Consider the following 15361-nt stretch of genomic DNA (forward strand, 5'->3'; position numbering starts at 1 on the left):
TAGAATAGAGAGAATGGTGGTTACCAGAGGTAGATGAATGTGAGATCTAGGTTAAAGGGTTCAAAATTTCAGTAATGTAGAATGAACAAACCTAGATATCTAAAGTATAGCATGAATAGTACAGTTAATAATACTACACTGCAAAATAAATCTTTTAAAACATAGAATAGAGAGAATGGTGGTTACCAGAGGTAGATGAATGTGAGATCTAGGTTAAAGGGTTCAAAATTTCAGTAATGTAGAATGAACAAACCTAGATATCTAAAGTATAGCATGAATAGTACAGTTAATAATACTACACTGCAAAATAAATTTTCTGTGCTTCTACTTAACACACAAAAACATGCACCAAAGGTAAGATATGAAATTATGGATATATAAATTGAAATGGCTGTGGCGATCATTTCACTAAGAATATATGTATCAAAGTATCACTTTATATATCTTAACTATATATGTATATATATATATAATTAAACATTTCATATCTTCTTTTTTTTTTTTGGTCTTTTTGAGACACAGTCTCCCTGTAGCTCCAGCTGCCTGGAAATCACTCTGTAGACCAGGCTGGCCTCAAACTCACAGAGGATCCGCCTGCTCTGCCTTCTGAGTGCTGGGATTAAAGCCGTGTGCCACCACACCTGGCCATATCTTCTTTTAAGTTGCCTGTCAGAGCCTGAAGGTCAGACCCCACTGAAGAAGATTCATGTTTTAGAAAGGACTTGGACAAATCAAGGTGGAAATGACATAGAAGAATCCTCCCTGTGCACTAGCTCTTAAAGTAGCAGAAGGCATTATGCAAGCTGTCAAAGGAGAAAAACAATCAATGGTCCTACCCAGCTACAAATCACACAATAAGTGGTCCGTCAAGATATCCCTAATGATACAGTAGTGGCAGTTTTATCTTGACAGTACCCAACAGCTGTCTAATTGGACTTAGGACCATCTCAGTAGGAGTGAATTCATGCCTGGTACAGTAAACTTAGTCAAATACCAGTGGCTGGAGATGTCATAGACCCTAGAAGAGAACCTACTCATGCCACTTACCTAAACCAATGTTATTTTAAAATGTATTCTAAATACTTATCCTTGAACCCACAGTTAGATGTATCTCTCATCACTCATCAAAGCAACTTCTTCTTACAATAGATGGAGACTTTTATAATGATCTACAACTGGTCAAAATGCAGAGAATAAGTGATGGTGGGGGTTTCCAGCCACAATTTATACATCTACAATGTCACCCCCACACCCAAGGCTCAGAGAACATTATAAAAGAGGAGGTGGGTAGATAAGAAGAGCCAGAGGACCAGGACACCTGCTATTAAATAGTGTGTTCTAGACATGACATGGAAGCTGCACCCATGCATTTTCAGCATTATGGTTCTATAACTAAGACTCCCGTAATGACAACATCAATTGACAGGCTAATGTGAATGGGGAAATTCACAAGGTTTCATCACTAGATGAAGAGCTACAGGAAAGTAACAGCTGATAAGAGACGAAGAGCCCTTTTTCTCTAAGGATAAATTCCTTGACAGGTTATCCAATTTCAAATGGTCAGTCCTAAACACGGTGAGTTTGGAAGAAAACCAAGAAAGGAAGGAGAAAACTGTTTCAAGTCACCAGGGTGGAATGCTGCTGAATGGTCACCTTATATCGCTCATTCTTTTTTTGTGAGACAGGGACTCATTATGTGGCTCAGGAACGTCTCAAACTTGCAGTAATCTTCCTGTCTCTGCCTCCTGAGAGCTGGAATTACAGACATGTACCACCATGCTCAAGAAACTCTCTTTTTATAATTAGAGTTTCTAAACTAGAAGGGAATAATATTGGCATGTTTGTGTAGAATTTTTTTTTTTTACTTTTCAAGACTATCATTTAGTGATTGCTAAGGATGGAACTCAGGGCCTAGTATGTGTTAGACAAGTGTTTATTTCTGAGTTATATCCCTAGACCTATTACCGCGTTTTATGACAGGAATTAAAATACCCCTGGATTCTGAATACAAAATGACAATAGCATGTCATAATCACAAGCAAAAATGTCTCTATCCTTTTCTAGATGTCCCCTAGGGACTTACATTAAAACTACTTTTTAAGTGTTTGTTCATTAGATCTAGTGCCACACACTAAGAACTAAACAAATATTGTTTGTAAATGAATAGATCTTCAACATTAGCTTAAAAGCATACTTAAAACTCTCCTGTCCTAAAAAGCTCTCCCAAATCATGTGTCTTCCCCCATCTCGCCTTTCTCCTCACTACTACACTTCCTCAAAGAACGGTGCATATTTGGTAACTTCTCTTCCTTGCTTCCTTTTCATTCTTCAGCTCTACCCAGTCTGCCATTATCATGATACTGAAACTGCTCTCTTCCAAGGAGCACCAAGCACTTCCCAATTGAGGGATATAATTGTTTCCCTTCCCATCTCTGAGGATCATTTTCAGTCCCTCTCCTCTTTTTTTCTTTAGAGTTAACTTTTTTGTTTTGTTTATGTCTGGTTTTTTTTTTGTTGTTGTTGTTGTTTGATTTTTGAGACAGGGTCTCCCTATAGCCCAGCTGGCCTATAAATTGCTGTGTAGACCAAGCTAACCTTGATCTCACAGATATCCACCTGTTGGTGCCTCTGAATGCTGTGATGAAAGGCGTGTACTGCCACACCTGGCTAGGGTTAATTTTAACTGATGTCTAAAAATGTACAAATTGGGCTGGGGAGATGGCTCAGTGGGTAGTGTTTGATGGGCAAGGCTGAAGATCTGAGTTCAAATCACTAGAACGCATGTAAAGCCAGGTACTGTAGTATGTGTCTGTAATCCCAGTGTTCCTATGTCAAGACGGCAGGCAGAAAGAGAAGAATCCCCAAGAGCTCCCAGGCCAGCTAGCCTGAACTGTGCAGTGGGAAACAACAGAGACTCTGTCTCAAGAAAGGTAGGTGGGAAGCATACCAGAGAAGTTGTCCTCTGATCTCCACGTGCACACCATGGCAAACCCCTCACATACATACGCACACATCATTCCCACACATTTCCAAATCATATACAAATTATACATATTAATGGGGGTACCACATGTTTCTATACATTCATACACTGTATAATGTTTAAATCAAGTTAAACCTATCTTCTTCCTCAAACATTTATCATTTCTTTATTTTGAAAATACTTTCTTCTAGTCTTTTGAAGTGTAAAGTATATAATTATTGTCTGTAGTTGCCCTGCTGTGCAGCAGTAACCTAGAGTTTCTTGCTCTTTTCTAACTGTAATTTAGTAGCTACTGATTGACTTTTTCCTATTCTTTGCTCACCTCACTCTCTCCAGCCTCTGAAAAATAACCACTCTACTGTAGTTGTAAACTTATATTCCATATACCTTCCTTTGACCATCCCTCCCTCAAGTATTAATATTTTTTTCTTTTTAAGTATTAATATTTTTCAAGCTATGAAACTACTGGCCTGGAATCAAATGCTTCTACCAGTTCTGGCTCAACAATTATGAGCAATGTGATTTAGATAATTTAAAGAAACGACATCAAAATGGCACCATCAAAAAGCAGAACTACTGATTTTTATTACTAAGTAACATGTATAAGTCATCTTGTACCCTCTTTCTATCTAGTATAATTCCATAGTACTTTTGAACTAGAATCGATAATTAATATATTTTGTGCTCCAACTTTCAGGGACCTATATTAATAAGGAGATAATCTGATGTGATTTAACAAACGAGCTATGAAGCTTGCTTTTTGTTTTGTTCTATCCATTATTTTAAGCCTCTCTCTCAGTTCTTCTCTATCTCACTATAGGAGGCTTTTATTTTTGACTCTTCTAATATTAGTATTCTTAACATTATAAATATGTATTATTTTCATAATCAGAAATATAGTAAGTCGATACAATTAGATTAGCTTTTAAGAAGATATTTGTTATCCCCTCCCACCACCACCATCATTATAAAGGAATGTTATAATATTAACCATAAATGTATGCATGTTACTGAGAAAAGTATTAGAAATTTAAATGAAGGTTTACTGTGCTTCCTAAAGCTGATAATAAGGAACCCCATTACAGCTCAAATATCCTTCTCACTGACACATGGCTTGATATGTAACCAATCAAACAAGGTCAGCATAATCAGGAAATGTAGCAGAAAAACAAAACAAGACAAAATAGGTGTCTATCCTCTAGAATTTTAAATGGAAAAAGATAATCACCTTCATCATTAAGTAGTTAAATCTATTTATTTATTAAAAGTAAATGAATATGACTGTTTTTAACCTTAAGACAGAAATCAGGATTTGAGAAGCAGACCATTTAAGAAACAAGTGAATTCTTAGAGGATGAGTAGACACTTTTCTCGGAATGATTGATAGCTCTTTCTGAGATAAACACATGTAATAAACAAGTGATTCCTGGCTGTGTCTGCCTGTGGTAACTGACTTCTACCCCATCCCTGAATCTCCCTCTGTTCTTGGTGTGATTCAAGGATGGGAAGAAGGCCCAGGTGATGATGAAAGCAAACCAAACAAAACCAAATAAGAAGCAAGCTTAATAGCTTGTTTGTTAGGTCACATGATGTTATCTCCTTATCAATATAGATCCCCAAAAGTAGAAGCACAAAATATGTTAGGGATCAATTCTAGCTCAAAAGGGCTATGGAACTATCTGCAGGCTGCTTTTTCCTTATCCTACAACAAACAGTCATTTGGCAGAATATCAATAAATGTAGTCTGTCCCATTAAAATTTGGATATTAAAGAAGGAGTGAAAATGGGAATCTGCTGACCTAAATCTCCAATGTACCCACCTGCTTCCTGACACAAATAGTCCTATGCAGCAGTCTATTTATCCATCTCAGACAGCCATATTTCCTTTTTTTTCATACTTTTCATTGTCAGCCACAAGGTCCAGTGCCTCTATCAGTCCTGTTCTTAGGGATAGGCAAGTTCCCATTTTTCTTACCTTGTTTCTATGATGGAGTTTTGTCCTATCTCATCATCTTTGAACCACTAATGCCATATCACAATCCCAGCCTCACTTCACTGATCTAATTCCCCTTGGGTTTCATTACCTGGACTAGAACTGGAGTAAGAATTTATGTTTCTGATCTCTCTCTGTCTCTGTCTCTCTCTGTGTCTCTCTCTCTCTGATTGTTTACCTCATTCCAAGGGCCCCTTATTCTGTTCTAAATTAGCCTTATTCCTGCAAGTTTCATAGCATGCCTCTCAAATTTCTTCACTAAACACACCCATGTATGTGAGTACAATTTATATTATATCTACTTTAATACAGGCATTATGGAAAGCCAGCACATTGTGGTGGTGCAATCGAACACTCAATGAGAACAAACACAATCAACTCTGAAAACAACTCCAGTCTCTTTCTTCTTGGGTTCCATATAGATTTGTATTTTTAACAGCCTACTAGACATTTTTAACAAGAGTTCCCACAGTATTTCATATTTGAAGTAACAAAACTTAATACTTCTGTCTTAGAACTTTACGTTTCCTTTGTTTTGCATTCCACACACCATCCTCGCAACACACAAAACCATCCAAAATAACGGATGATAACCATAGGAATGTGGAAAATTCAGATAAGAAAAAGCATCTCTAATTCTACCATTTAAAGATAATTCATTACATTCCCATATCTTCATTAAAGCCATCATCATTCATCTAGTCACTCAAGCTAGAAACCTGACTCCTGTTTTTCCTTACATATCACATTGATCACTTTCTCAGTCTTTATAAAGTTTAACATCAAAATGCCTCCTGAAGCCATGCGTTGTTCTCCAACCCCACTGCCACAGCTGTGCCTCTTACTTCTTTCACTGGGACTAATATACTTGGTTACCACAAGTTTTTCCAAAGTCACTGTCTCATCATAATCACCACTAAACTGAGATAATTTCATGTTCATGCTTCCACTGGAGTTTTTCTTAAACATATGCCAAATCAGTTAAGGCATCCATTTTAAAACGCTAACTCTAGTGCCAGATAAGAAAGTCAGAATTTCATGGCCCCGTAGTTGTTTTTACCTTTCATGGCAATAATACTATATATTGGGTTGCTGAAACAGTAAAAAAGTGGTTTTATTTTCTCAGAGCTCTGGAGCCTTGAAGTCAGAAATTAGAGAGTCGGAAGGGCTGATTCTAGTGAGGAGCCCCTTCCTGATGTGCAGGCAGTACTTTCTCCTTGGCTCCCTACATGGTGAAAAAACAGTGAGCAAACTCTCTGCTGTCTTGTCATATAAGGTCCCTAAGCCCATCATCAGGGCTCCACACTCAACAACCTCACCTAAACCTATTGCTCAAAGGCCTCATCATCAATCTATCACGCTGGGATTTTAGAACTTTGGCATATGAATTTGAGGGGGACAATTCAGGCCATAACACATAGCATGAAATTTGGGGGCTTTCAAATCTAGTCCTGCTTCACTTACTCTGTCTTCTCTTCTATATATCTTCATGCCTTCTGGGGCACCACCTGCTTTCGTAGTGTCCTTATTCTTACTGGTAACTTTGTTTAGAAAGCTTTTCATCCTTTGCTGCCAGACAATTTGTCTTTCAAATGGCCAGGTCAAATGCCATCTCTATTTCTAAATCGGTTTGGGCTTCCTTTTCTTTGCACTCATATCACTCTGTGGGACATCTATCAAATTCCAAGAGTGTGTGATCTGCCAAAAAGTACAAGTAAGCCCCTAAGCAAGTTAGTCGTTTGTGCTAAGATGCCCTCATCTGTAAAATAGGGAGCAATAATAACGTCTCCTTCATAGGGTTGGTGTGGAAATTAATGAAGTGTTACATGTAAAGTTTGTAGAGAAATGCCTATCACACAACAAGCATTATATAAACTGTTTGCTATTATTGTTAAAGTGAAAGCATCAGGACAAAAATCCCCCATTTATTTATACTGTAAGGAAATGGCTCTCATGCCACTCTAGTGACCTTGCAGCATCCACATAGGCCATGTAGGCAAGGTTAGACTATAGTGTGACCTAGAGCTTGGCAGAACATTTTGTGATCCTCCCAGAACATGGAAGATAAGCAGGCTTTGAGGAGTTGCCTCAGTGTTGTTTCTTATCTGTCTCTCCACCTTGTAGGAGGCCCTCAATCTTGTAGGAGGTTGTCATGAGACAGTTTCTTACACTACTCCCCAGTTCCAGAAAAGCACAGAGCTTTCCACTTCACTTACCCTGGGTGCAGATGCAGACTCTAAAGTAGCTAGCTACAGTGTAGACTTGACCCTTCAGCAAGCAGACTACCCTACTGCTCAGGTTACATGCCATCTGGCCCCTTTGGTTTGATTTTATCATGTGCGAGAAGAGATTCAAGGAGTTGACTAATCTTGTTAGTGCTGTCTATATAAGTAATAATTTCTTTCTTTTGGGATCATCATTTCCCTCTTGTTGAATCTATGAAAGTATGATAGTCTGCCTAGAAGCTCCCACAGTACTACTTTTTATGGACTACTTGATGTCTTGTCAGTAAGAGAGGAGAACATTGTTTATTTTATTCAACACTGTGTATCTAGTATGAGGTCCATCAATAGCTTCTGGAACACAGGAAGTTCTCTTTAACTATTTGTTGAATTAAAAAAAATTACAGCAAACAATGATATGTAAGTACTCCAAGATAATATGGTCAAGGATATACATCAAACCCATTATAGTGGAGACTTGTGGGGAAGGGAACAGACTATAAAGAAAGAAAAGGACAATAAAATAAATAAAATAAAATAAAACAAAGTAAGGACTTTTGAGTGATTAGGTATAAAGAAACACTCCATGTCACCAATGAAGAAGAAACTCTTTAGATCTTTTACTATTCTTTCATTAATTAATATGGGCATTTAATGTCTTATAAACCTGACCTTAATACCGCAATGTAAGGAGGAGAGACTAGATCAATATTCTCCAAACTGTGTTCCAAGGAGCCCCTGCCTTTCTTATAAGATACTTCATTGGTGAAGATACCCTTTACACCAAGGAAATGGTACTTTTATATGTTTTATGTCTTGGGCCTTCTCATAAAATTGTATTTAAAGAAAAGATCTGGCAACTAAAAACAAAGCAAAACAAATTTGTAAACCATAGATTTAGCACTAGCTGCAGCTCTAAAATACTTCAATATAGATTAAGGCAAAGGAGACTGGTAGCTACATACCCAGGAGTTTAGGAGCAGAGAACAATAGGTCATCAGAATTTGAATAACAGGGCTCTTTACGTTCATAGTTAGAAGGAAATTTTGCTGAGGATATATCCTTAGCTCATTTTGATTTAGGAATCATAAACCCTGCTTTCTTGTTTGGAATCTGGGGAGGTACAGGAAAAGGTAGCCCTTGCGAATTCTTAAAGATAAAATTATTCCGTTTACTTAAACAGATTGCACTTATGTTACCTTCATCAGCTTAAGCAAGGGCATAAGAAACAAAAATTTTCTTCTTAAAGTCTCTGGAACAAAACCAAGTTAAAACGGTCAACAAAATCCAAGGTTCAATTTTCTCCATGTTTTAATATTAGGATGCAGCACAATAAATGTGTGCATTTAATACTAATTTGTTGTACCTTTACTATAAAGCATTTTATCAAATAAGTGACACATTTATATGTAAAGATATCTTAGATCAAAAGAAACACCATATTACCAATGGGAAAAATAAGCACATAAAATTAAATAAGAAATACTTGAGATGGTGTCAACAGTCTCTTGGCTTACCAGTGAGTTTAAGCAATGAGAATGGGTGCCATCATTAATATACCCACAGAATAAAATTTAAGCTCAGAACTAGGGGTTTGATCATTTGTGGAGCAAGGAATTGAACCCATAACCTACTGCAAATTAGGCAAGTACTCTATTTCTGACCTAAACACTTCCAATCCAAATCATGGCTTTAAAAAAGCTCTATTTTGAGAGCTTACCAGTACATTGCCCACACTGTTTATTGATTCTTGTTGTATTCACAGTTTACTCAAATATGTCATGTTATTTCGTGCTTGTACACGTTTCCACGTGCTCTTATCTCTGCTTAGAAGGCCTTCGTCAAATGTGTTCTACTGCAGAAATTCTATCCCTCCAAACAAGTTAGTTGATTTATTCCTGCAAATTCCTTGAGAAAAAAATGACTATTTCTTATTTCTTTTTATATCTAGTTCTTAGGGCAATGTTTGGTGTGTAGGATTTACTGAGTATATAAAATAAAGAATAAAGATGAAAGAAAGAAAATAAAAAGAATAGAATACAAGTGGCAAAGTGTGGGGCTGTGGAATGGCTCAGTTGGTAAAGTGCTTGTCTGGTAAGTACCAGGACATGAGTTTAATCTCCAGAACCCACATGAAAATATGAGGCATGGTAGTACATACTCGTAATCTCAGGGCTGGGGAAGGCAAAGATAAGAGGATTTGTGGGGCTTTGTGTCCTCTCGGTTTAGCCTAATTTGTGAGCTCCAAGCCAATAGGAAAAAATGGCTCAAAGGAAATGAATAGTGTTCATGAGAATGCAACCCAAAATTGTCTGCTAGACTACATACACACACACACATATACACAGACACACACACACACAGACACACACACATAACACATAGACACACAGACAGACAAGACAGACACACACACACAGAGACAGACACACACAGACACACAGACACACACAGACACACACACACACACCCAAAAATGCTGTGGCATGACTAACTGCTTTATTTACTACTTCCCTTCATTGGTATTCATGCCTTATCTAAACCTCTAGTCCTACTAATAACCTAAACCTAAATTGAGTTTAATTCTTTAAAAAAATTTGTTTTTATGTGTAACTTTTGTGTTTTGCCTGTGTGGATGTAAGTGCACCAATGCATCCAATGTCTTTGGAGGCCAGAAGAGGGCATGAAGTCCCCTAAAACTGGAGTTACAGATGGTTGTTAGCCTCCATGTGGATGCTGGGAACCGAACCTCAGTCTTCTTCAAGAGCAATAAACACTCTTAACCACTGAGCCAGCTCTCTAGTCCCTTGAGTTTAATTTTAATAATAAAATCAGTTTATCTATATTAGGTGTTTTTTCTCCAGTTGATTATAAATTCATTAGAAGGAAGGATCACTTATTTAATTTTAGATAAGCTGTATATTCCTGTTATGAGATATTTATTTTCCAAAATTCTTTATTCAGAATGTGTTTATTATTAAAACTGATAGCAATTTACATAAGAAAAATGGAAAGATTTGCAACAGTTTTATTTGTTTAGAGTCTAGAATTTCTCCAGAGCTTTGAGCAATCCCCAACACTAGACATCAAAAAACATAATTTTACAGTAATTTAAGAGAGAGGAATTTGAATATTACTGGTAAGGCCCTGGGAGCTAATTACTTCAAGATCACTTGAAACCTTAACTCATTAGAGTTTGAAAAATCTCCTGAGGTACTTAGAGTCACTATTCCCATTATGTTATTTGATTCAATTGAATGTCTTAGATTTTGCTAATAAGAGAAAACTTGAAGTTACTGCCAAAAGGAGAGTCCATTTATCATCTTCTTGAGAAAAAATATTAAGCACCTCCTAGGGGTGCCCCAGTACTCTATAATGTAAGAGAAAAGGGGAAAAGATTAAAGCATAGCCCCTGAACTAAGAAATAAAATTATGACACCAATTACTTGCACATGGTGCCAAAATGAATTGAACAGCACATTCTATGTTTGATGCAGACTTTTCAACACAATCATTATGAGGATGGAATACATGGCAATGAAGTGGTAGCACTGAAAATGTTGGTGTTGCTATTGCTCTTCTATTGTTATGATGTAGAAATGGTGACATGGTCTTCAATGTGCTGTGGTGTCATTTGAATAAGGGAATTAAGCAACATTTTATAGGTCTTTTTAGTAGTATAAATCAGAAGTTCAGATCTAAAAATTAAGAAAATAATTTTCTTTCGAAATCCCTCATTACAAGCAGAGTCATACAAGAATACAGAAGTAAGAGATAAGGCAGATTCAGGGAAAGAAACATTTTAACTTGATTGCCTGTCAGCTAATCAGGAGGTAACAACCAGTCAGATAGTATGCCTGGGAACAGAACTAAAACAAAGGAATATTCAGTACAATGATAGCAGGCAGTGTCATTAGGAGTAGAACTAGTGAATTGTATGATATGACTTTATTATGTTTATTTGTAAAACATCTTTACTGTATTTAAGTTTAGGTGATTTTGCAACTGATCAATTTTAAACTGCCTCACTAATTTCTTAGTGTCTGAATATTGTGAATATAACAGTCAATTTTATTTCTAATGGCCATATACAAAACAGGAAAAAGGAGTTTGAAGCTTACCAATAGCTCCTGACAATATGCTGTTGAAGGATCCTTTCCTGTTAATCCTAGGTATATATCCTCCGTTCCCACCTGCTGTTGGAACACAATTTCATATCTAAAAAATGTCAATGACAATATTCAGGGAAAAGAGCAATTTTTTGTTACAATACACATACAAAGTGGAAACGTATGAGCATATGTTAGTACAAAATGTAAATAAAATGACTAAATAGACAAAGTGCTTGCTATTTTTCAAACATGTATTAGAACATAAAGGAACGGAGTTCTATAAATGAACCCAAAACACTAAACACAAAAGAGCAGGATTATGATTTTGTACACATAGCTTTTAAAAAATATTTTGTTTATTACTTTTGTTTTATGTGTGTGAGTGTATTCCCTGCATGTATGTGAGTGCACCCGTGTCTGCAATGCCACGGAGGTCAGAAGAGGGCTTCGGGTTCCCCTGGAATTGGAGTTAAGGATGGTTCATAGCCGCCATGGGGGTGCTGGGAATTGAACCCAGGTCCTCTGCAAGAGCAGTCAGTGCTCTTAACCGCTGAGCCTTCTCTCCAGCCCCACACACAGCTTTTTAAAAGAAAGTTTAAGTGTTTTAGAGCTATAAAAATACAGTGGGTTGAAGAAACTTCTAATATGATTCTAATAAAATTAAAATAAAGTTGAAGCGGCAAAAAGTCCCATTCCTTGAACACAATAGCTCAGAAAAATACTGGACCATAATCTAGGGTTTGGTGGATAGAAATCTTCCGCTAATTTTAAACTCCAAAGCAAAAACAATCCAGATTTAGTACTATCTGCCATTAACTGTGTGGCCTTGGTCAAGTCACAAATGCAGAGGCTCTTGGCTTCTACATTTGTATGATTTATGGGAGAGATGAGTGTGAATCATCTGAGGTTTATGGTCATTTCCATTTCTAAAATTCTGTAGCAGAAACAGTGGTGGTACAACTGGCACAGATAGATGATGGAGTTTAGAGTTTAGTCCTATGGAATTCTTGATTCACAGAAGGATTTTCCTGATATTTCATACCCCCTGCAAGTCACAACTCTTCTCTTTATTTTAAGAGGAAAAGCAGTTTCCGGAAGCCCCCATATAGAAGGTACTCAATGTGTTCAGATAGAATGAAGTAAAAGTTTGCAAATTATTTTTTTATTCTCCTCCCACTTCCTCTCTTCCCTCCTCTTTTCTTATTCTTCCTCCTCCTCTTTCCTTCTTCTGATCTTCCTCCTCCCCCCATTCTTCTTTCAGTGCTGGAGATCTAAACCAGGGCCTCACACATGCTAAAAAGTGTTCTACCAGTGACCCACACTCTCAGCCCTTTACATTATTTTTCCTCTTCAGTTCTACCCTAAGGAAGAAAAGGTGCATCTCCATATTAGAAGACTAAAACAATATATTGAATTTCTGAACATTTGCAAATAAGAAAGCACACGAATTTAAAAGGAATTTCTCTGAGGTTCAATGGGACTAACAATAAGTAGCTGTTTGCTATGGGATACTTTACTCTTAATAGGCTATAATGCCCAGCAAATATTTACAAAGGTGAATCCAGGTTAAAACAAAACAAAAAAAGTTTATCTGTATGCTCAGGACTAGAAGATAGAGTTTTACAAGCTTCTGCAATTATGCTGAGCTCCAGGTGCAATTTCCCGGCATCCTATTATGCAGGTTTACTTTGAGGTCCCCAAGGCACCTTAGAGTCTATATAGCACTGTTTCTTCCCCAACTCAAATCTAAATAGTAGCTTCACCATCCTCTTCGATGATTTCTTCCTTTTAAAAATGTTTTATTTATAGTTTTAGTTTGAGTATGAGTGTATTGCCTGCATGTGTGTAAATGCACCTGTGTTGTGCAATGCCTGCAGAGGTTAGAAGAGGGTGTCGGATTCCCCTGGAACTGGAGTTATGGAAAGTTGTTAGCCACCATATGGGTGCTGGGAATCAAACCTGGGTCCTCTGTAAGAGCAGCCAGTGCTCTTAACCACTGAGCTATCTCCCCAACTCCATGATGATATATTCTTATCCAACATATCCAATCAAATATTAAATCTTCTTTCAAACTCTCTTAAGTAGAGATCCTCCAATTTCTCCTCCACAGGCATGTGACTTAGTTCAGTCCTTTATTATTATTTTTTCCATTCAGCCTCTTGCAATTCTTCTTTTGTGAAAATCTGTTTGTGTTCTTTACCTATTTTTCTCTTTACCCGTTAAAGCATTTTGAAATGTATTTTCATAAAGTAGAAAATCAAGATGAAAATTCTTGTGAAGCAGTTTTCCTCATGCCCTAACTGGGGTTGTTAATTATTTAAAACTTTTATGGGTGCTTTTTCTAGGCAATATCAAATATCTAGATGAAAAGTGGGCATTTACTCCTGCTTGGAGCTTGCCGTATATGGATGTGTAGCATTCATTTATAATATGATAATGAGTGACTTAATTTTTACCTTTCATACAGATGTGTGGGACCCATATAAATATATCTTGAGAGAGTTACTTTTTCATTCTTAGGACATAGAAATGCTTATAAAAACACTGAGTTATTTTTATAATGTTTTTAGGTTTTGACACAATTTGAAAGCTGTATCCTTTCCAGTTAATTATCTGCAGTCTCCCACTGCTTTTATTTTCAGAATGAACATAGAACATACAATCATATTTTAAAAATGTGCTGGGGAGCTTTGCAGTCAAACTTAAAAAGATTTCTCAGATTAATTGCCATAAAAGTGTTTCTGAATAAAGTAAATCTAAGTATGGTGATACACACTTGGAAGTGAAGGCAGGAAGCTCATGGGCTTGAGACCAGCTTAGGCTGTATGGCCTGACCCTATCTCAAAAAATGACAACAACAACAACAAAACCCAGAACTAATAGAGGACACTATAATGTAGTAAATATTTGTTTTGTATTTCTAGCTATACTAAGCTTAAGATATATGCTTAAAGTCTATTTAGCCATTAATTTCATCTATGTATGTAAATATATTTTCAATTGTTTATAAGAGCAAATTATATTAAATGAAAGGATTTTCCATGATATTAATTCTAAATTCACAATTCAATGATATTGAAAAGGATTCAAAGCAAAGACTGAATCCTGGTTGCAAAATATACTGAATTCTAAGCATACTCTTGAAATAGCTAGGAAATAAGTTTGCATGATCATTGACAATTGGAGGGAGGACATAGCTTTTTACTGAAATTACAGAACACTGAGTAATTAAAATCAGGTCTTTGAAACATAAACATGGTATTGTAATTTGGTTTGTATAAATGCTTGAAATTTAATGGGCTGGTTTTATTTTCCTCTCAGTGTTAGTTCTACATTACACATCAAACTGATATTGAATAGACATTCCTATTGGAAGTGGCTATATTTTTCACCTTTTCTAGATGATATCTGAAAGGAAGGGGTTATATGCTTTATTATTTGTTTTGGTTCTAGAACAGGAAAAACAATTGTATATGCTTTCTTTGTGGTACTGTAGTTTTATCTTTTGTGTGGTGCAAGTTACTTAAGGAATCTTGCCAAAAATATAACTGTCTAAGATGACACATCTAACGTAAGCACCTAAACACATAGTCCTGGCTTCACGTGACTTACTCTGGGAGTTCTCGAATGTCCCACATATCATCATGCTCTGCACCCTCAGGAACTTCTTCTGGAGTCCAGATGTTCTCAGTTTCATCACTACTGGATGTAGGAACAGCTGTGAAGGAAAGGAAGACAGAACTGAGACTGCGTTGTGTTTTCCTCTTCTACATGCTTCATGCTCTTCACATTTATTGGGGACAGTTGCTATAAAACATTATTTGTAATCTCTAGCTATTTTTTGATCCAAATAAGCTAAATTAGAAACTGCTTTTAATATTAATCAATACAGACCAATATATTGTGAAATGATAATAACTAGAAAAACATACAGGCAAAAAGAGAAAATAAGATAATCTACAATTCAACTGCCTGGAAAAAATCAATGTAGGCATTCTGGTGCAATTCATTCTCTCTCTCTCTCTCTCTCTCTCTCTCTCTCTCTCTCTCT

General features: G+C 36.6%; 1 protein-coding gene across 1 annotated transcript in view; it reads right to left on the reverse strand.

Annotated features, from left to right (window-relative positions):
- Pih1d3 (PIH1 domain containing 3) overlaps positions 1 to 15361 on the reverse strand; it is a 46626-nt gene that overhangs the window by 15900 nt on the left and 15365 nt on the right. The window contains exons 4-5 of the mRNA XM_008852978.1: positions 14923 to 15028; positions 11320 to 11416 (exon numbers count right to left, since the gene is read on the reverse strand). Of these exons, the coding sequence (XP_008851200.1) occupies positions 11320 to 11416; positions 14923 to 15028 (203 nt within the window). The remainder of the gene's footprint in view (positions 1 to 11319; positions 11417 to 14922; positions 15029 to 15361) is intronic.

This window comes from Nannospalax galili, unplaced genomic scaffold, assembly GCF_000622305.1.
Source record: "Nannospalax galili isolate Female #2095 unplaced genomic scaffold, S.galili_v1.0 scaffold25, whole genome shotgun sequence".
NCBI classification, from domain to species: domain Eukaryota; kingdom Metazoa; phylum Chordata; class Mammalia; order Rodentia; family Spalacidae; genus Nannospalax; species Nannospalax galili.